Below are 22,467 nucleotides of genomic sequence, written 5' to 3' on the forward strand. Positions count from 1 at the left end.
CCTACATCTGATTACAATGGATTTTGAAAGCTTCATCTTATGCGATCATTCCGAATATGGATTTAAAATTAAAATATATATAATCAAAGAGTTTCCTATTGTTCGTTATAAGCTATTCGAGTTTCTAAGAATCGGATTACTTTCACAAAAACTGACCAAGGGTATAAAAGCTGATTTAGCCATTTATGCTCTTCTAGTATACGAGCTTTTCGTCGACATTGATTGACGCTGGATGGTTAAAATAGATTTGAATATTTTTAATTCAGGTGGCGACGGTTACGATGGAAGCGGGTTGGGAATAGAAGCGGCGGCGGCGGCAGCAGCAGCAGCAGGGGCGGGAGGCGGCGAGGTACAGCGTCTTCGCAACTTTGCAGTGACGTCGAAGGGGGTGATCAACCGGGGCGACTCGTTCCGCTCAAAAGCCAACAACAGTCGATCACTCCAAGCGTCTGCTAAGGTGAGCAGAAGACTAGTAGTTGATCACTTTGCTTATTTTGGTATGATAGATTGCATATTATTGTAAGGACAAAGCCAGTTTAATTAGCGAAGCCAATAGTTATACAACAAGAACTACAATCTGAACATGTATTGATAATCTACTAGTAACTGAAATAAAGATGTAAGTGAATACCATTCATTTTATTAGAAATTGTACAGCATAGGTTGTAAATGTCAATAATCATAATACTATATAATGCATTTTGGACGCAGGTGGGCGTACGATCGGTTAGTCTGCACCGGCAGCACGCCTCCTCGCTAAATCGCCTTAACGTACCCACGGGCGGCACCGGCAGCCAACGACAAAGGTCACATAGTGGCGGGTCTCAGAACTGTATTCACGCCACAAACCAGTCGGGTTCAAACCCTGAACTTCACACAGGTAAGTTTTTATTGCTGCTCACAAAAGTTCGTTCATCGTATACGCTAGGTGAGTCGGTTCAAGTTGCTATTAAAATAAAATTATGACCCGTTCAACTATTTTCTAAGTTAGATGCTTACCATCCACCAAGTCTGCCGATCTCAATGATTGCTGTTCTTGTTGTCGTCGTCGTCGTCGTTTGTAGACGCTTCTGTAGAGCGAGAAGCATATGCAACGCTGGCGCAGGTCTCCCCAACCATCGCCCTTCGCGCGGTATCGCTCTCGGACGGCGGCAGGGTTCTGAGCCAGCTGGAAGAAAGCGGCGGCGCCTTGGTGGCCTGCAATGTTTTTGCAAGCCATATTATCCAACAAGAATCACTAATCGATGCTGCAGGAGCCTCGAAGGAGTGTAGGCCTCATGACGACGACGAACTCAACCCCGCAGAGGCTGATGAGGTTTGTCAACTCCCATGAAAATCAAGTATTGTCTTGTGATTAAAAAGCTTATCTGAGGGTTTTTTAAGAGAGGCCTGACAAACGGAGCCAAGAGACATTTACTGATCATCTACATAAGTTTTAATTTCAATTTTACCTATGAAACTCTCTTCTGATGGGGCTGTGTAAGCAAATGTGCCATGACGGACCGCAGTTCTTTAGGACTACAACTAGAGTAGTACGTCGCTGACGAAACGTCTGTTGTTTGTTAAGATCGATTAACACGAACGTAGATTCTATTTTATGTGTATAAACTCGACCAGCATCATACCATTGTACTCCTTATCTATCTAAAATACAAAACAGACTAAAACTTACTCATTAACAAGCAGAATGACACAGCGCTTACTGTCAACTTGATTGTTTTATTGGCGCAACTTCAATATGTCGTCAACTTCAGCTTTAGTATCCTATGCCATATGTTCATGAAGCCGGCGACCCAAGTTTCTCAAGATGCCGCAGTTTGCATCAAATACATTTTAAGCACAAAGATAATGCTGTCCACTCCTGTCCTAATAACAATGATTCATCATTAATATTGTAATTGTTTATAATTATTGATTCTATTTCCAGTTTTAATAACTTTTTTCTACCAAAATTTATCGTCGATGATACTCGGTTTTTTTTTAGGTTTAATAACTACAACAGTTCTACCAAGCCTGAACTAGTTCCTTTTGGGAAGAAGTCGCTAAATTTTCAAAAAAACTTCTATGTTAAAATATCAAGAAGCAGAACGCAAAATCACTGCATTGCAGGCACCTTCACACTATAATCGTAAAGAGAGAAATAAATAATTTGTAACTTAATTCATTTTAAGATGTTTATTCTAGTAACTTTATATGCTGATTTCTCTAAAGGTATCTAACCAACGTCATGGGACGTTTATGATTTTACCTATAAAATCATATCAAAGCAAGCCTGCTGTTTCTCGTTTGCTAAAAAGGTGAAAATATTTCTCTAATATAACTATAATAATATAAGAAATTGCAGCGTAAATTAAAATGTGATACTCCCCTTGTCATTATTTTTATGAAAGCTTGAGCATTGTCAAAAATGGATTTCCATGTATAAAATGAAATTATTTTATCAAAACTACTCCCGTGACTACAGGACCAGAAGATAAAGTGGTGAAATATTGGCCTGATTGATGGATATGTATTTACAATCTTAACAACGGCTCTATGTTTTTGTGTGGGCTTGACCTGATAAGAAAACTGCGTATTTAGGGTACGAGTACGGTAAAAACTATTTCCTAGCTAACTGTGTTGCTCTTCGTCGAAATGCAGCTGAAGGATAACAGCCACCCTGTTCATGTATTGACATATAACTTTTAACGCGAATAGCTACTATTTGCTTTAAAGGACACTGGACGAATTCATTTCACTGTATACATAAGAATGAACTTCAAATACTTCATACTTCAAATACTAGTCATTGGTTGCAAATGCAGCCTGCGCTTATCATATGATTTTTCTGAATTAACTATAGACCTTTATATTAAAAAAATTACGTTGTTGGTCTATGAACGCATACCCTATCCCTGAGTCACATTACTTCTATTTCTGTTCATCGTCATTTTCGTTATTATTATCGATAACAGTCGATCGTAGATGATGTCATCTGCGTGGAGCCGACTGCTGCACGACGTTACCGTGTACTCGTTTTGGGCGCACCAGAAACGGGCAAAACATCACTCACGAGGCAATTTACAACCTCGGAGTACATCTGCTCTTACGACAGCTCCATGGGTAAGACCAGAATAACATACGTCATTTTTCCAACTTTCTGCCAACTATCTATGGCCGCCAGTTATGGTGGTTCTAACGATGCTTTAGCTGTTTGGTATCAGTCTCCTTCGACCGTCTCAATAAGCCATCGCCAGAGAAAGACAAAAAATCACAAGGAATTCTTTCGTATACGTTGTTTCAGACGAAGAGCACGAGAAAGTTGTACAGATTATTCTCAACGGAGAGGAATCAGAGCTGGTGTTTATTGAACACAAATCTAGCGAAGCACTTGTAAGTATCCAGACTGTTCGAATACCTCTACAAAATTCCAAATAAGCTCCTATGCATCTCTTGCAGCATTGCCTACTCGCTATATTTGATCAGATACTGGATTGTCAAAATCGTTTTTATCAACAGACTAACTTACTTTTAATTCGCTGTCACTCTTCTTTAGCCTTCTCCATCCTTCAATTAATATATTCTTTCTTGGCAAGAATTTTTGGGACTGGTGTTAAAAAAGTTGCTCATTCAGCGTTTGACCCTCTCCGCTGTCGAATGCGTTTTTACTAAGTTAATTTACCTATGTGTGGAAACTACAGTGGGTCGAAAAAACCTGTACACAACCTTTGTCGTTTCCGGCCTTGCATTGTCGTGCAAAAAAACGACATTGCCTCGTCCATCGGGTATTTTCCGTTCGATAGCCTTATTCAAGTAATGTAATTGAGTTACCGTATACAGATACAGATTTTTTAACCATCTAGTTATAGACATTTCGCGGTGCAAAGGCTTCAAGTTTCGCCAAATAGAGGTTGTGGTCCTTTTGAGAGACGCAACCTTACGGAGGACACTTAATATCGAAGTGAAAAGACGGCTTCTTGCCACTGGTGACGATTCTGTGTAGAAGCCTGTCATTGTGGTTGTGTATTACTCGCTGTTAGGTAAGATGTTAAGAAGAAATAAGAAGCCTTGTCTTTTTATACTGCTCAGTAGACTCATGAGGGACCTAGACTTTTAATTTTCATGTAAATCCAATGCATTGAAGATGCCTGTCGATAATCGTATACTGCAATCTATCACCCCGTCCAGGTCACGAATTGCTGGCCCTCCAAACAAGAATCGTAGTCACTTTGGAAATAGAAATCTCGTGCCCAGAGCTATCAGTTTTTTTCTGCTTTGTATCGATGTGAAACCACCATTCTTCGTCCCTAAAAATAATCCTGTTAAAAAATCTGCCATTGCAGCTGCGTGTTGCTCGATGGCTTCAATTGCTCCTTATCGATCACAGACGTTTGACTAGAGCGGGCCGCATGCACCAGTTGTAAAATGCCACTTTTGAATTTTGCGAAGGAATTCTTAACGGTCCTCTCGCTAAACGCTGTACCTAATGTTAAGTCTGTCTCTAAGCCTGATCTTAAACCTAGCCCTAAGCCCAACTCTGAGGTAAATTCCAAGCCTTGTAATATCCTTGCTGTACGCGACACAAGTAGCCTGTATTACTTCGGAAGCTGTTTGACTTCGGCAAAAATTTGTTTGACCTAAGCGAAGAAGATGATCTTTTCTTTTATTAATTTGAAACTTTCGGTCTGAACTCAACATAGAACTTCGTTCACCGCGCAACAGAATTGCAACTGACTTACATATGAAAGAAAACACTTTCAAATGGTACTGTAGAAGTAAATAAAGGGTGGACAGGTAACAAGGGCAAAAAGCACTAAAAGCAAGTTTAAAGTACTCGTGTTTCATATCGTGATATTAACACATGGCCAAGTTTAAACATGTCTACATTTCCAGTCTTGCTGGGACTTGTATTGTCGATTGTGTTGAGTATATGATACGTCGTCGGTTTCGAGAAGTGAAGCTTGTTTCAAAGTTTCGCTAGTTGCAGCAGATGAACGGACAGAGTTTTAGCTTTGCGTAGATATTCCCGTGTCTATGGTCATAGTGAAAAGTGTTAGACTGTTTTTATTTTGAAGCCGAAAAACAAAGCCAGTAAAAATGTCAGCTGATAATTATACACTGCAGTTCGTCCTCTCGTCCAATTAACGAGCCGTTGGCTAAACGGATTCCGGCGGTCATCCTTGGCCTCAGATGGTCGACCGGGGACGCAACGCATCTTCCAGCTGCAAGATGCAATTCTTGAACCTCGCAAACGTGTTGCGAGCAGTTCAAATTCACATTTTACATAGCCCAAGGATCTAGTCTTTCTTCGGCAGCCTTTTGATTTTAGCAAATAGCAGGATACGAAGAGGCTTTTCTTTGCTTTCCAATATCATCTTCTAATTCCGATTCGACCTGAAATTATGTTCCTTGCAGCATAAAATTACAATAGACCGATAGACGTGGGGAGATTACTTCACAGAAATAAATGGTTAGTGAATAACTATAAAGAAAAAAAACAACGTCAAAAAATAGCCCTTATTTCTGTTGCAACCTACAATGTATACAATAGAAATGTCTATCTACGGCTATCTTCACAGAGAAACCCAGTAACGAGCTACCAGCCCGATGCGTATCTGGTGGTCTATTCAATGACGTCTAAGAGCTCCTTCGGTGCAGCCAAAGAGTTCCTTCAGGTAATTACCGACTTCACTGTCGTGCTTGAGTAAAGAACAAGTATGGCCAAGTATGAAACTTAGGTATTATGGTAATGCTGATTTTTTACGTATAGAATTTTCACTTTGACTGTTAATTCAAAAACGTTTCGAATTAGAATCGGTCGAATCAATTTAGCTAATAATACGCGAATGTATATACGCCTTTGAGATAAGTGCACAGAACATTAAGTGAAATCAGAACTATTACTGAGATCCTCGTTGCTTTGAAATGCATTATTTTCACCGATTTAAGACGATTCGCAAGTGGGATAACATGGCGGCTCGAGCCGTCATCCTTGTCGCGAATAAGACCGACCTCGTGCGACTTCGAGCTATCTCCACAAGCGGTTAGTAATCGTTGCTATTCCTACTGTTATTACTCGATTAAGCTTCATCTATTTTCTCTCTGGGTTATAGAAACCTATTTTTTTTTTTTTTTTTTTGGTTCTAAACTATAGTTGTTATTATAACTGAAATATTGTTTGTTTCTCAAAAGCTACATACATCTCCTACGCTTCAGGTATTAGGATCACATCGATAACCACCGCCGTACAACATAGGTGCTCCAAAATTATATCTCAACTAACCTCTTATATTTACTAAAACAAGGGGATGATTAAGACAGTTAGGGACTGATAAGTCTCATTTCGTCAATTTTAGAGGGTCGAAGTTTCGCAAGTGGCGAAGGTATCAAATTTATTGAGACGTCGGCGGGAATAAATCATAACGTCGATGAGCTCCTGGCTGGGCTCCTGCACCAGATACGGCTCAAACAGCAACTGGTATGTATACACATAAAAAACACTCTTTCCTATAAAATAAACGTGCGTCGTTAGAACTATCCGCTATTTTGGATCACATAGCCGTCAAGGTGCGCGTTGGTAGTGTATACCTTTTAGCGATCAGATAATAAAAATATATAGCTTTAATATTAACTAATCCAGAGTCTGTAAACAAAAATGAATCTCCAGTATCTAAAACTAATGGGTAATTATCAAGTTATTGCTTGCTTTTCGCCAGTCTCTTGCTCCTTACAGCATATATATATAATCACTGTGTATGAATAAGTTCAATAATATGTTCGTAGGAGTTCATCATGATATACGATCGAATTTCGAAAATATTCTTAGTATACTTATTTACCAATAGACCGGACACAAGTCTAAAAGGAAACCCACAACTTTGCCAACGTCAGGTGGGTATTGGCTTATACTAACCATAATAGTTGCTTTTTCTCGAAAACTTTATTTCGGCTGATGTCTATATTTTTTGAGGCGACTTATTAATAAATGGTTTAATAGGCGATACCGATGCAAGGCTTAAGGAAGCACTGAAAGTTTGTCCGAATTTAAGGGTAGCGGTATTAGGGGTTACCTTCAAGTTTAAACAGCACGTTTATAGTTTTGATTGCTGCTATGCACGACGGAAGGAGGTTAGGGGCGTGCATTCTGCAGACGTCGATTTGTTTATAGAAATTTTAATTAATAAAAGCAGATATAATATCCGGGAACACAATAGCAAACATAAGACTGCTAAAAAGCTCTCAGAGCCTGGACTCTAAGAGTATCAGCTTATTATAAACATAAATCTATAAATACTATAAATGAGTGCCCTTAAGACACTCTGTGTGTAATGTAAAACTTATGACAGGCTGAAGGATCTGGACGCTTCATCTTCTAATACCTACCCATTATTTACATACACAGATTGATAATACATCTGTATTAATTGCTACGATTTATGTACAAGACCCGCGTTTATATTTTCTGTTATACTGATGTGCAATTTGGCGCTCGAAGTTTCTTTGCTAAACAATATAGGAACAGTTCGATATGCTTATTTACAAATTTCCTTTCAGTTTTACCAGATAAGTGATGATTTATTTATCTCCTCTACTTTTAAAAAGTCTTCCAATAGGAAAAAATAATTATATACACTCACAGCGTTCACTTTTGGGAATCCGTGTCATTCTAGTGAACTTCTCATCCGGGTTGATCAGCGTAGTAAGACAAGAAAAAACCTGTTTAAGAAAAGACATGTTTGAGACGTTGAAGGTCTCACATTGTTTTCCGTTTTTGGTCGATGGATATGTTGGATATAAAAAAATTCTATCGGTTCTGTGATAGAATTAGATGAAGAATAGGTTCATTAATAGCTATTAGAAGTTTATTAAATTTTAGATGTAGCGATGCTCTTATTGTTACTTAACATTATATATCATAGTATTTTTCACTTATTTGAAATTTCCGTCGGATTTAAATTCAGCGCCAAAGAACGCAGTGACTGCGTACCGTTCGCTATATATATAGCGCAGTGTTAGATACATATGAGTCTAACCGTCTCAGTTTCTCAACTTTCATCGTTCGAAGCACATTTTTCGGATTTTTTTGCAAAATTTTTATCATTTCAAGTTATTTGCACTACAAGAAGAAGCATGCGGATATGAAACTTTTTAATGCTGGACCATTTCATGCTTGGTGTCTAAAGCGGCAATTTCCCATCACGACCTATCATCACGATCTAATCACGACCTTTTTTAGGTTATCGTGTTTAGCATAACATAGTCTAGTAGACACTATAGCGGACGTTGACATCTTCGTGCTATTTCAGTTGATTATCTAAAATAAAATTGTTGTCCGTATGTAGATTGGGGAGTACTTGATATAACTTCTTGCGTGCTTTTTGTTCATTGATGATCCAGACATTTCTCGAGTTACTCTGTGGAAGGAACTCTAATGAAGTATTCTTCATTGTATTAACTGCTGTCAAGGTCGCGGTATTGTGAAGTTGAAACCGTTCCTGATAATTTCTTATCATCCGTCTAAAGCACGTCAGCATCAACTTGGCGGTGGAGCTGTTGTGCATCCTTTTTTAGCGGGTCCTGTATTTCTTTCTCCGCTACTGGTTATTTTACTGCACACAAACTGTATTTCCCAGCATGGCCCGCCCAGTTATAGTTTCGTGCGGGAAACCGGCCATCTGATAGATGGCCTAACAGCAGTGCCGGACGTAAAGCTCGAAGCATTCCTACTTCTCTTTTCAACCGGAAAAGATACATCGATATAGCGGAAGTACGCAGATGTGTGAAAAAAGATTCCTCATTCCCATATATAAAAATTGGTCCTAAACGTAAACGTAAAGAGGCTCGTTTATTAATAATGAGTCGTTTAGCGAAAATAGTAATATATTACGATTACTACCATTTTCTTAATTTTGTCTCTTTGCAGTTGATTAAGCGTAGTGCTTCGCAACGCAGCCAAGGTACCACTCTTAAGATTTTGCCCCTAATGCGAACAAGGACGTCCCCAGTGATGCAGAACGGCTCGCTAAACCAAACGCCTGGCGACCTACCAGGTGACTGTCACGGCGCGACGCACAAGCGACCGCTGAGGGCCAAGATGTTCCTCAAGAAGATCCTTCGAAAGGCTTGCGGTACCTTCAGCGGTGCGGCTCACAGCAGCTGCGACAACTTGCACGTCCTATAAGACAGCAGGAACACATTATATTCATCCTAAAAATGAAAAAAAAAAATGAAGAAGTAGCAATCTTAGACTGCACTACACTTATACTACAAGCATGACAAATGATAAATCAATCTTAATATGAACCGGACCAAAATCATAACTGCGGCTTTATAATCTTACAAGGGTAATAGCAATGAATTGTTTCAGATGGTTGGCATTATCCTATTGTATTTATATATACTTATATATTCCCTGAAAATGTGTGCTCTTGGATGAATTCTATTTTGTGAATATTGTGTTTGATGAACGTCACGCATCTGTGCCAGAGTAACTAGGTGTTACAGTGTGTAAAGGCATGATAAAAAGGTAACGAGTATATTATAGGAACGTAGATTTTATTTTCATCGTAATCGTTGGTTAATGCAGAAGGTAGACTGCACAGTTAGTTATCAAGATGAAGCTTCTTACGAAAAGAGCAGTATCGAGCGTCAGTCAGATAAAAAGGGATGATACATGCGCTTTTCTGAAAAGAAATACACACACACACACACACACACACACACACACACACACGTATAAACGGCAAATCGCGCGGACCTCTCAGTAATCATTACAATGACTTCATACAACAAGCTAGCACATTGAGTGCTTTACTATTTACGGTGGTACGTGTACACACAAACAACAGGAATAAAATAATAAATTTTAATTTTTCATATTGCTAGCCAACCATGCATTATTGAATAGTCGGTCTCCCAAGGCAGAAGCTCGTATTTTTCAAGCCGATGCCCCGTAAACTGCGAGGAGAACCACACGTTACATACATGATACATATAAACTATCGAGCGCATAAATAATAATAATAATAGGCAGAGTCTAATCCATCCGGCAAACTTGTGGCCGTATAGTACGGACACTATTACTTCTAAACAGTCAATGACAGCTGCGTTGAAACGGTAAAACGGATAGTTATTTTAGACTCCCTGAATCAACGCACTTTTTAATCGAACCGTGTCACGTAAACTATAAGTAATTATTTTCAATAGGGATAGTTAAACGCCCAGTTAACTTGACACGAACGGTGACAAAGTGAATTCTACAATAGGACCTGGGTGGTGGGAGCCGTTTTTAAACGCATCGTCACGACTGAGTACCTTGTTCGGGATCGCTACCGAGAACGAGTAAATGAAAATATTGAAATCGAACTGAAATCGAAACATATAATACCAGTGAATCCAGAAATCATACACAGACAATAGATCGTGCAGAAGCCACGGCCAATATGAATATCGCCGATACTGTAAAAGTTGATAAATAGTTATCCGTTAGTCAGTGCTATCTATTTTAATGAGTAACAGCGTGTGTATTGATGATATCACTATAAATTATATAAGTAGACTGTTACATGTTTAGATTTACTCGTTAGAGTTTAATGTGAGGTCTCAAGAGACAATTTCTAGCTTGGACAGCAGGTAATCCCGGTACGTTGTCAATGTACCAGTTAGAATCTGTAGAGTAGTTAATTGGAACTGTAAAATGTTTAACAACGGCGACCAACAGATCCAAAGCTCACTGTAATTATAAAAAGGGAGCTAAGCAGAGCTGCCGGCGATAACTTTGGATAGATGACCTGTACAGGTGCGTTGTTCTTTATAAAAATAGTGTTTTCATCAAGTGCACTTTGTACGCTCGTTTCTAGGTTGCGGAAACACATGCCCAATCGTTTATGAATCGACGACGGTGGCGGGTATTGTCTGAACTGACATTTCACAATACTCGCGTTAGGCATTAATCACAAAAAAAAACCAAGGACAGGCACATTTTTTCTTAAAACAAGTAGGTTTTCAATGATGCTCTTCGTCTACACGCCCTAATACCAGATGAAAAAAAATCCACTTAAATATTTTACCGATTGTCCATAATTATTTAGTCTAGGTAGATTAAACATACGTACAACAAACTCAAGTATAAGGGGCTAGGTACTTATGTGTGTCGGCCGCCGCTGCTCAAAGCCGACATTTGGCCGTAAGAACGAATCGGATAAAATGACAATTGAGAAAGCTCGGAATATGGCAAGGTTTTTGAAGCAACAGAACTTCTGAAGCGGACACAGTTATCGCTTATATTCGACAGATATGGACTGAAAATATATCTGTCAACTGTGGTTGAACTAACCGGAACGGCTAAAGTGATTTAATGTCGTGAAGATGTACAGAAGCACAAGATACGCACTCGAGAGCTTACTAGACATTGTGTTGAAGAGACCATAAGAAATTAACTTGATACAAATGCCCTGCGTCACCTGGCGTACAACTATCGAAATGAACATCATTGTGTAAGCACGATCCTTATCGATTATTACCACAACAATTAACTTGCCGTCGTGACGACGACCTCGAATAACGTAACGTAATATGCTGAACTCTCGAACGTGTAGCGTATTCTAGAGCTGCGTAAATCGAGCTAAGGCTTCAAAGCGTCCAGATTGCGCGGCGTGCATGAAATCTCTACGCTCGACGAGCTCGTGCAGCTCTCGTCGTCAGAGCATCGGTCGCCACCTTTGATTGTTATCGTTATTTCAATGTAATATTGTTGGTCTGGCACACTATGGTATTACTGCACACTAAGCAAGTCATCATCGCCAACTTTTTTCCCTGCTTACTTCAACCGGTAGACAATTTGCAGAAGTTTGGTTGATTCGCAATACGGGCTGTAGCGCTAACGTGACTTTGCTTAGCAAGCAAATTATACGGTAATTGCAACCGTAGCTGATTAAAAATCGTATGAAAATAGTGTCCGTATATACATACGCGCCCTGTTCTATCATAGTCCTGTAAACGAAAGCCTGTTTCTCTGCGTTAACTTCTGTGGAAGCGAACAGCAAATCTGTGTTGAGAGGAAAATTAAACTGCGCCAGTTACCTAGCAAGTAAGGCCACTAAGGCTGCGGGAATAAGGGTCTATTGCATCAGGTAGAAACCAGCAGAGATACCGATCACCGTAGCACTGAACAGTGCCACTCCTTACCGTCGACCTTAAACGAGCGAGTACCCTATTCAAACTATCAGGCCAGCTGATTTCATTGATTTTCCGATGGGTAAGCGTTTATGCACCGCCATCACGATTTTTAAGTTAAATGTGTGCCTAACTGCATGTAGTGATTTCATTTGCCTTATTCAGTAGCTCAATGAAAATATAGTAATTCGGTACTTGAATTAACTTTGCCCTGATTAACGTTTCTATTTCATAGTACTCGAACATCACAATTAAACGTGTGTTTGTATCATATCAATCATATGCTAAACGCATATATAGTATAGTGTTGGCTGCACCCACTAGCCGGTTAACCTAAAAGCAAGTAATTTCATCTTATTTTTTTTCAAAGTCTATAACTTCAACTATCATTTCCCATAGAAACAATTGATGGAATAATTTTTATTTTAAGCACAAAAAACGGCGCATTCTCGTAATAGTAATCATTAAAAACCCACCTAAAGAGCAATTATCGATTATTTACCCTGTTACAATTTTTAAAATAGAGGGCCATCTTAGGGGGAGCTTTTTATCTGACTGTTGATGAACATGAGCCTAAGTAGAATGGCAGCAGTACTCTCCATTCGGAATCTAATGAATGGGCACCGGCTTTCGCTAAAGACTTTTAAGCCAAGTGGAAAACGAGTCATCGCTCATATTGGCGTATGTGACGTATTTATATAGTACTAAAAAATATGTCCCTTTTGAACGCGACATATGAGAGAGACTTAATAAGTAAAAAGTCATTATTTTACTTATCAAGAAACATAACGAATCAGTGTTGGTATACTATACAATGTAATGAATATAAATATCGTAGCGGAAACGTCTCGAGGTTCATGTCAAGGCTCTGAGGTACAGTGACGAAGGAGTGCTTGTACAAGCATGCAATAATGATTAGAATACCTCACCGACTATTTTTAGTAATACTAAAGCGGTTAATGTGGACAAAAAAATATGTAACACAAAAACGTCCCATTGGTAAACAGTGAAAATTACATAAGTCGCAATAATAGTTATTGTTTCATGTTATTAGCACATGAATAAAATATTACTAATCATTATCAAGTTAGTTAAAATGAGACGTTTGCGTACGATGAGTGACGGCGATGCTGTCAAGATAATGGTGTTTAGTACCGAGCGAATAGGCGTTCGTCGAGTGCCAAAGGAATACCATCTTAATTAGTACGTACAGGTTAAGCATTGGCTATCTTTCGTACTCTTCATCGTTATCAAAATGATATAAACAAATGATAGCCAACAATAGAAATATCCCACCGATGCACATATAGACGGATAAAGAGCACCTGTAGAAAGTGAACTTACAGAACATCCAGTCGTTATCATAATGACAACTTGAATAACTGACATCTCTGTGGATATTCATATATTTGTATACAGGGTAGCAAATGACGGATAAAGGTGCCTTTCTACTTTCGAATTTATTAGTCTTTAGTACGAAATGAGTCCTAAACTAAATTCATATGTTCGATTTATCCTAATATTATTATCCCGATATTACCTAATAAACAAGGCTCACTGGCTAACTATAGCTAGTTGAGCAATATGATTAAGCCCCCTATACGAGTTCGTTAAAAACTAAAGTCAGGTTCTTATAGAATTCCCTACAGGAGGCCTCGCATCCGTTGAGACATAAAGCCAACTGCTTTGTCAAACGATATCTATTTCGCACCTCCGAGGAAACACGACAGCTTGCTACAAGTAGGACAATATATATAAATAAGGTTGTCGAAAAATGACAATTCTTGAGCTAAAACTGGAGCTAATTATTTATATTTTAAAATAATGTTATTAAGCAACATATGCGCCATTTTAATCGATAGTATTTTGGTAATACAACAATTACATCATCGCGAAGTTTGTGCAGTTTCTGACCTAAACCCTGTGAAAAGTTAAGTGAACATCATTAAGAGAGTTCCTTAAAGACTAAAGTAAATGATCGACTGATGGTGCAAGGCTCCAACTATGCGGCGAATGTACTACAATTTTCCAGCCAGGTAGCAAAAAATTCATGTTTTTTGGTGGAAAACAATGCCAATTCCGGTCGATTTTTTTTAATGTTGTTACACTTTTGATGGTTGTTAACAGTAGAAATCCGAATTAATCGTTATCCAGACACAATGCGTCACATTATTTCAGTTTCACCAAATACGTGGCATCGTTTTCATTGGCGTCAATCTGGCGAGCAATCTGTTACAGATTGTGAAAAATTAATTGTTTTTTCTCTTTTGATTTGCTCGTCATTACCGTATGTGGTCCACTTTTCGTCACTCTAGAGATGGCTCGATTTCTTTGCGTTTCTGCGTAGCTTGCGTTTTTTTTTTTTTTTTTTTTTAATTAAGTGAATTCTTTTGCATCACGTCACGTGGTACCCAAACGTCGAGATTTTTCTTGTAGTTGTAGTGGGACTCGAGTTCCTCGACAATATCACGCCTATTGGCGTGTCGGCCTTACTCAACTTTCGTAATAAGTTTATCGACATCTCCCATAATTCATCTAGCACTACGAGGGGCATCTTTTACATGAACATTTTTAAAACGAAGACGACTCAGTTATCCGCTTCCTCCAATAACGCATATTGACCATCAACGATACAATTTTTTTCTCAGCCTGAACAGCCTATGGGAACAGATATCGTTATACAATCGCAAATATAGCAAATTCTTACAGAAATTCCATTCATCTTCAAGGCGCCTTGTTTCAAGCCTGCATAAAAGCATTACAACAATTTTAGCACTATACTTTGACCTCACGTTTTGTTTCCTCACCTTTCAAATCACACCAGCACCGACCTAACGCGACCCGTATTAACCGAGATGTTCGACTTTGGAACCATCTAGTTAGAAAAACGATTGGCATTTTTTTGACGAGGTTCATATGTAGAAGAGGAAAAGGACAAAGGATTTGAAGTAATCGTGTGAAAGGCCAACCCACGAAATGCGCGCCTAATCATTACGTAAAAAAAAACAAGAGTATATATATATATATTAGTAGTTTCAACTCAGAGCAGAGGCAAAGGGACTAAAGTAAGAATCGTAATCTAACATTTCAGTTATGTTCTTGTCTCGGCACTCTTGACAACAATGAATTTTCATTATGTGGATCCTTTTTTTTTTTTTTTTTTCTAGACGCGGGACCAGTTGACAACGTTAAAAGCGATTCGAGGACTAGAACTCGATGATGATGATGATAATATTAAGAGTATATTTGCATACAACGCGGTCTTTTGACTACCACTGCAGATGTCACTCCGACCCATTTCGTATATACATGCATCAAATTAATTAATAGAAATATTTCAATACTATCGGACGATTACAATGTGTTAGTATTACAAGATATACTTTATACATTGAAAACGACAAAAATCGAAAATGAAAAAGTTTCAAGTATATAAGAAATACAGTAAAAGAACACTACGAACAAGATGATCATTCATAAAAATCATGATAATAGTTATACTTATAATTCTTAAATAACCCTACTATATACGGTTACGTTAAATGTTTCTAGTCGGCCGCTAGGCAACCGGTTTGATTAAATAAGGTCTGGGTAAAAAAAAAGAAACAATAATTATTGAATCGAGTAGCTTTTAATAAGAATACACCCGGTAATAATAGATATGATGCTGATGATGATGATGAGTAATAAAAATAAGGGAAAAATTAGTAGCGCCATATAACTCGTGAAGATCGTAAAAAGAATAACAGTAATATTATTATCACAACCGGACGAAGCGACATTGAGAGTTCGCAATAAAAGCAAAAATACGTGCGACGATGGTAAATATAGCAGTAGTAATAGTGCAAAAGTATATGGAGACTTATTTAAATAAAGCATTTATTCTATATTGTTGTCATAAATATACAAGCTTTTTTGGTTTTTCTAGTTCTAGGCGTTCACTGAAACGCCTATTTGATTTAATTCCAATAATTCATGGAAAAATGTCTATTTACGAAGTATTCAGCGAGTTCTGTCGTACTCGGGTCATATGCTTTTAATGCGCTCATTATAAATGCACACGTTCTCCGACATAGTAAACAAATCAAACGGTACATACAGAACGATTATAAAATTGCTCTTTTATTTGTTTTGAAAACGACTAAGTTTGCAAAAAGGCGGTAAGTACTAATTATGATAATAAGAAACCAATAGCGTAGTTGCTGAAAGTAATACGGGTATTTTCTAAGGTATAAAGGCTCGGATCTTTTTGATTTCGGTGGAACATACATAAGCAATTAGGAAAAATTATTACGATTAACAAGAGTAGCTGTTCTTCTGTTTACTTCAGATATAATTTCCAAATCACCAAAATGTTTCTAATATATTCACTGTATTTTAAACAGTATTATCGATTAAGGTGTACAGGAATTAAACATTCAACAACGAAAATATATATTTAAGTTTATGAATATATTTAAAAGCAGAGTTGTAACTCTCTCTCTATTTCGTTCTGTTTAAAAATTAGTTTTACGTCCACTTACGTTGTTGTAACTAACATTTAGACCTTCTCTCCTGGCACTGGCCGACCGCCCGTCTAAAGACCTTCTCACGGTAATCTTCTGTGCACACAAGCAGCGATCATTGCTGATAGATCACATCGAGCTACAGCTCGGCAGCTGAACATTGTTTCGACAGCGTTGTGTGAACAATTTTTGTGACATAGCGGCATAAAAGCGCTGACATCGCGTCTTTTTAAGCTATATTCAATATAGCTTAAAGCCCCACTATCACTAACAATGGCCGCATAGAAGCAAAGTTTTTGGGCTCTGCCCAATGTGTTCAAAAATCCCATTTAAAGAAATTCGTGGAAATCTGGTGCATATCACTCTTTTCTAATCTGCAACTAACTCGTGATTAAATTTTTGGCCATTCATCAGATATTATCGAATACTCTGCTGTATCGCAATCGGCAAGCGTGAGAGCTAACGTTAACGCTTTGTATGTTATTTGTACGTAAGTTCATCATCACAGAAACAATAAGTTATTCAAATTGAAGCAATTATTCAAGCGCAAACGACACTAACATCAGGAAGGGAGGCAGCAAAAATCGTCTCGTTTTTGCTGGATCGAAGCGATCCTACTGGTCGATTTGGTGAGAATCGCTCATAGCGACCCCTCCAAAAACGACGAGGCTTGATCGTAGACGATCCGAGGGCAGATAAAAACAGCAGGACGTAAAGATAGATAGCGAAACCTCGTTTAAAACGAACGGAGAAAAATTGTTTATCGTCCACTGACGTTTGGCACCGATCAAAATCGTGACAATGAGCGGCAGCACCGGATGTCCCTGGGGAAAACTGCCCAAACAGCAGGCAGCGTCTTTCGATGGTGAGCAACAGAGGACGATAGTATATTGGCCTAAAATTTAGCGTCTCCTAAAGTATTCGGTCTAGACTTTACAACACCAGGCAAAATCTAAACCCTATCGGATCTTTTTTTCGGATGCTGTCATGCCACTCGCGGATTATTTCCATTACGGTTTATTCACATATGAAGACTTCGTTGCGCCAATCGTTGCGTACGTGTTAGTTTTAATGCATCACTCTGGATTAGCCATTGTTGCACTCGGCTCGTAACCGCTTGTCTCAGTGATCAGCTGTTTTTGTGCTAGAACTCACTCCGAAGGAATAGAGTTTAAATTAAAAGAAAACTTCGTTGGTTTTTAACTTCACGGCAACGCATCATGGAGTAATGCTTTCTTTGACGTACATCTTAAATTCTGGCTTATCTATGTTGCATAAACGTATAGACAGTTTTCTGCCATTTCTACATTATTATGCGTAGTTTACCAATAAATTACCTACAACATGGTAATAATGTATCATCGTCGAAAACATGATGTATGTAGCCGATGTCGTAGTGCACTATGAAGTAACCTAGAGAGATGTTTTTAAAACTTCTTGGTAGTTTGGTAAAGTTATACTTTCCAACACTCTCCGAGAACGAGTCAGACTTAAGAAGTGTGTCACGCTCTGCCCGAGCGCGGTTATGCCACCTCGGTCATCCTGAAAGCCCCTCAAAACAACCACGACCTAGTAGTAGATAATGGCAGCGATAAAACCGGGCACTAACAGTCATGCCAGCGGCGCGTCGCCTGCCACCTTTAACGAGTTCCTTGAAGCAAAAAGTTTTATCTATAATATTTTCTCGTTTATGGTACAACCGTTATGGCTTAGTATGTATGCATTGGAAATTAGTCCCATATACCTTACTGATATATCAGTAAATAGATACACTAATACCAGAGTGTTTAATCTCGCACTTTAACTTCACGCAATCATATATATTCGAATTGTGATTAAAATATGGATACTCACCCATACTTTTGGCCTGTGATGCTACCTATGCATCAGGCAGTGACGTTTTACACCCAACAAATGAGATGCAATGGATTATTGAAAATTCTTAGCTCAGATTTGATCCCTTCAAACAGGATTTGCAATGTTTCTTTTTGCCCTATGATTAAAGTGGACCAAAGGGCTCAAAAAGTAATTAGACCTTTAATTAGGTTGCCGAATTCCCGTGTATGGAAGAGGTAATTTGTAAACATTTACACGGGTGCGCAAAATACCCTAAATTGCCCAATATGCTAATCAAGATTAAGTAAAAATTCTCGCTTCGTAATACATAAGATATACCATGACCTAGTGGTTAATGCCGTTACAGTAGTTGCCTTGGTTTATATGCTCTGTTTCTCGGTTCTCATTTCTGTGTACCTTCTTCAATTTCAACACTCACTATAAAATCCTCAGGTATAGGCTGTCAAGTTGATCTGAACAATATATTGTTTATGTTGTGAGTGTTTATAATATATTACTGTAAGACGTTGTTAATATAATTTCTCTTTAGATGTGATGAGCGAGGAGCTGGCGCGCGAGTTCCAGCGTGAGAATTTAATCTCTGCTTCAATGATACCATTTGAAAATCAAGTCCGTAGCTCTGACACTTCCGATGACTCAGGCACCGGAGGCCTTGCGGTCGTTCCTAATACTGATGATGATCTCCTTTTGGCAAAGTTGCTACAGGAGCAATTTGATCATGAAGCACAGGTGGAAAAAAATCGTCACGAGGTTCTAGGCATTTCATTGGGGAGCGATCGCGATGGTTCGAATGCACGGAAGCTCAAAAACGGTGATTCCATCGGCGAGGAAGGTAAGCTTTTTTGTTCGCGACGTTATTTTTTAACCTTAATAGACACCTTATAGACCTTAATACATTATTATAATACATCACCATCTGTATCGCGGTTGCAAGAACGGCAGGAGGATGCGTCTGGCTCGAAACGCTAAACATCACACCGTACAGCATTAATGCACCTGTGAAGCACGTAGGATGATCAATGTCTATAGATGTTCTGTACGTTCCTTTGCAACTAGCAATGATAGTTTGAGCATTATCGTATAACACTTGGAAGTGCTTGCGAATCAAACAATGCTAGCCTAATTAATTTGTTCCATCTGTGTCTGCATGTACTGTTTTCATTCAATACGGATACAGATAGTTCGAGTGACTCTGAGATCGAGGACGTGGACCGTTTTGCAACACAAGCGCGCACGGACCCAGCTATCGGGTTCCGTGGTTTTTCAAGAAACCAAGACGGTATTATGAAGACGAAGCACGATGCCGAAATGTGTGGCAGGCGACACGCTTGTAAGGTGATGGAACTGACTTCGTCGATTGCCACTGGGGACGGTTCCGGCTTCGACATGAAGCTCAATAATAGCGTTTATAACTCCCTTAGAGGTGCAATTCATAGTGATGATCTTCGGTTACTAGTTTTTTTGGCTATAATTAGATTACTGATAGTTTTGTCTGATTAGTAATTCGTTCACCTCGGCGAACGAAGACTGTGGCTCAAGTATATTATAAGTTAACTAAGAGTCGTTTAACTTGCTACGTTTCTGTAGTTATTTCATCAGGCTGTTTTGAAATGTTCGACAGAGGGCTTAGCCAATAGATATGCCTCGCTCGTAGCATGTTGGTACATCTCTATAAAATAATTACAAGCCTTGTTTAGTACTCGCTGATTGACTTGGCTTTTGGTACGCACGTGAAGAGGATCCGTTCTCGGCGTGAACGAACATCAGTTCAATCGGGTTTTGGCCGATTTGTAATATACGTGTAAATCTATCGATTTACTATTGGCTACTTTCTGTGACATTGCCTTGATGTGTCTCGGTGGGCATATTATGCATACGGACGCTTTTGTGTTCCGATATTTACATAAAATTTTTGACACTTTGTCCTGAACCTTTCTCTCACGAAATCAATGAAAATCTACGGGATATTAACCGCTTTAACCTTTGTATTGACGTTTTTTAGACTATTACATAGATAGACCAATACAATCTGATAATAGGTTTACGGTAACTGCTACACGGTTACAATGTTTGGACGGCCGGCTAGAGCTCCAACCAAATCTGATAGCTTTTTCCACAATATAGCTTGAACACAGTTTGTCATACAAGACACGTTAAGCACACTTATACACGCAATAAAGTTTCACACTGATTAGTTATCAACGCAGATTATGTTAATGGTACCGCGTAAGCACTTCTGCGGCGTTGTCTTCAAATATAAAGTATTATGAAGTCAATATTGTCAGTTTACGATCAACCGAATTGGTATTGTGTGCTACGGGAAAAAACTTGTGTAAGTGGCACTCCTCTGCGTGCAAATCTTCCTAAAACAAAAATTAGTTTCCCAAAAAAAATCAGTCCAGCTAATTTGAATCCGACAAAATCCAGAGAAACATAAATAGTATAGTAGATTAGGAGCACTGTTGCAATAAACGAAAAATTTCCGGCTGTTTCACGTATTGAATGTTTTTTTCGACAACGGAGTGACTACCTGGGGCTGCGCTGAGAACTAAAACATTCTGGGTTTAACGCTGCATGATTTTCGTTTAATTACAGTCCATTCGAAGATGGAGGAACGTCGTGCTGCTCGTCTCCATGACAAGAAGGAAAAAGCTACTGTCGAACAGAGTATGGACGTAAATACGCGGCTTCTCATTTACAAACTGATCAATCGTCAGATACTTGACGAAGTAAATGGCTGTATTTCTACCGGCAAAGAGTCGACCGTCTTCCATGCAAGGGGTGGATCTAACGAGGAGTTCAACGTTCCTGAAGAGTGCGCGATAAAAGTATTCAAAACAACCCTGAATGAATTCAAAAATCGTTCGGACTATATCAAAGAGGACTTTCGATTCAAGGACCGTTGCAAGCTCAACCCACGGAAGACTATTCATGTGTGGGCCGAAAAAGAGTTAAACAATCTACAAAAAATTCACCGTGCCGGGATCAACTGTCCGCAGGCTATCATTCTCAAGAAACACGTGCTCGTAATGACATTTATAGGAAGCGAAGGCAAGCCAGCTCCGAAGCTTCGTGACGCTCATCTCAATCGAGACCAACTTCGAGAAGCTTGGTATCAATGCTTTACCATACTGAAAAGGCTTTATAGTACGTGTAAACTGGTACACGCTGACCTGTCCGAATATAATTTACTTTGGCACCTTGGCCACGTTTGGGTTATCGATGTATCCCAAGCTGTGGACCAGTTTCATCCTCATGCTCTCGAATTTCTTCTCCGTGACTGCACAAACATTTCAGAGTTTTTCCGCAAACAGGGGCTTCCTGGCGTGCCGGCAGCGAAAGCCCTTTTCCGGGATGTGTCTGGTCTACAATTGCCCGGTGAGGGTGCCGAACTTCTTTCACAGATTCGTAACTTCGTCCGAGAGGAGGATCTGCTGAAACGAGAAAATGAGCAATTTTACGATCAAAGTGACCGATTTGAAATCATGTTTGGTCACGAAACTGCCCTCCTTAATGTGGCTAAGTCAGATACTGCTGCTGTTACGGATTAATGAAATCGACAATAACCCGATAACAATAGAAGCCCGAATATAACCAGATTTCCATTCGGACCCTTGAAGCATGCCACTAGCAACAAGGTCTGCACACCAGAAACTTAGCTCAAGGTGTTCCAGCTGTCTTACTGCTTTATAATAGCTAAATTTATGTACATGAAGACACTTGGAGCTGACCACTCGGGATTGGGCTTTCAGTTTGAGAATTTCGTATTAGTATGGATCTTGATGAAACTGGCATACTGTTATTCGACTTTAATCATTGATCGAACATAAAAAAACATGTGTGATACAGCTCCTAATAAACATTTGGAAGCTACTGTGATCTTCACTAAATTTATTACAAACATAAGAACAGCGGAGTGTTCATTGTAGATAAGTTGATTCTGGAAGATATC

The 22,467-nt window shown here is 39.0% G+C and overlaps 2 protein-coding genes across 17 annotated transcripts in view; both read left to right on the forward strand.

The window, feature by feature from the left end:
* LOC111243793 (uncharacterized) overlaps positions 1 to 15,755 on the forward strand; it is a 162,216-nt gene extending 146,461 nt beyond the window's left edge. For 15 of the 16 annotated variants that reach the window (XM_022789895.2, XM_086981471.1, XM_086981472.1 and 12 more), the window contains 9 exons: positions 267 to 457; positions 712 to 880; positions 1,065 to 1,315; positions 2,955 to 3,102; positions 3,284 to 3,372; positions 5,559 to 5,654; positions 5,929 to 6,022; positions 6,336 to 6,457; positions 8,903 to 10,763. In XM_022789895.2, the coding sequence (XP_022645630.1) occupies positions 267 to 457; positions 712 to 880; positions 1,065 to 1,315; positions 2,955 to 3,102; positions 3,284 to 3,372; positions 5,559 to 5,654; positions 5,929 to 6,022; positions 6,336 to 6,457; positions 8,903 to 9,160 (1,418 nt within the window). In that variant the 3' untranslated portion in view covers positions 9,161 to 10,763. Of the gene's footprint in view, positions 1 to 266; positions 458 to 711; positions 881 to 1,064; positions 1,316 to 2,954; positions 3,103 to 3,283; positions 3,373 to 5,558; positions 5,655 to 5,928; positions 6,023 to 6,335; positions 6,458 to 8,902; positions 10,764 to 15,320 lie in introns of those variants that run through there. The other variant, XR_015322162.1, reaches the window with a different exon arrangement.
* A 1,021-nt stretch (positions 15,756 to 16,776) lies between these two features.
* On the forward strand, positions 16,777 to 22,424 carry LOC111243794 (serine/threonine-protein kinase RIO3). Its single transcript, XM_022789898.2, has 4 exons — positions 16,777 to 17,523; positions 19,045 to 19,347; positions 19,693 to 19,938; positions 21,111 to 22,424. The coding sequence occupies exons 1-4, from the start codon at positions 17,460 to 17,462 to the stop codon at positions 22,064 to 22,066; spliced, it is 1,569 nt and encodes a 522-aa protein (XP_022645633.1). The 5' UTR covers positions 16,777 to 17,459; the 3' UTR covers positions 22,067 to 22,424.
* Positions 22,425 to 22,467: the final 43 nt, after the last annotated feature.

The sequence above is a fragment of the Varroa destructor genome, unplaced genomic scaffold, assembly GCF_002443255.2.
Source record: "Varroa destructor unplaced genomic scaffold, Vdes_3.0 BEIS01000002.1, whole genome shotgun sequence".
NCBI lineage: Eukaryota > Metazoa > Arthropoda > Arachnida > Mesostigmata > Varroidae > Varroa > Varroa destructor.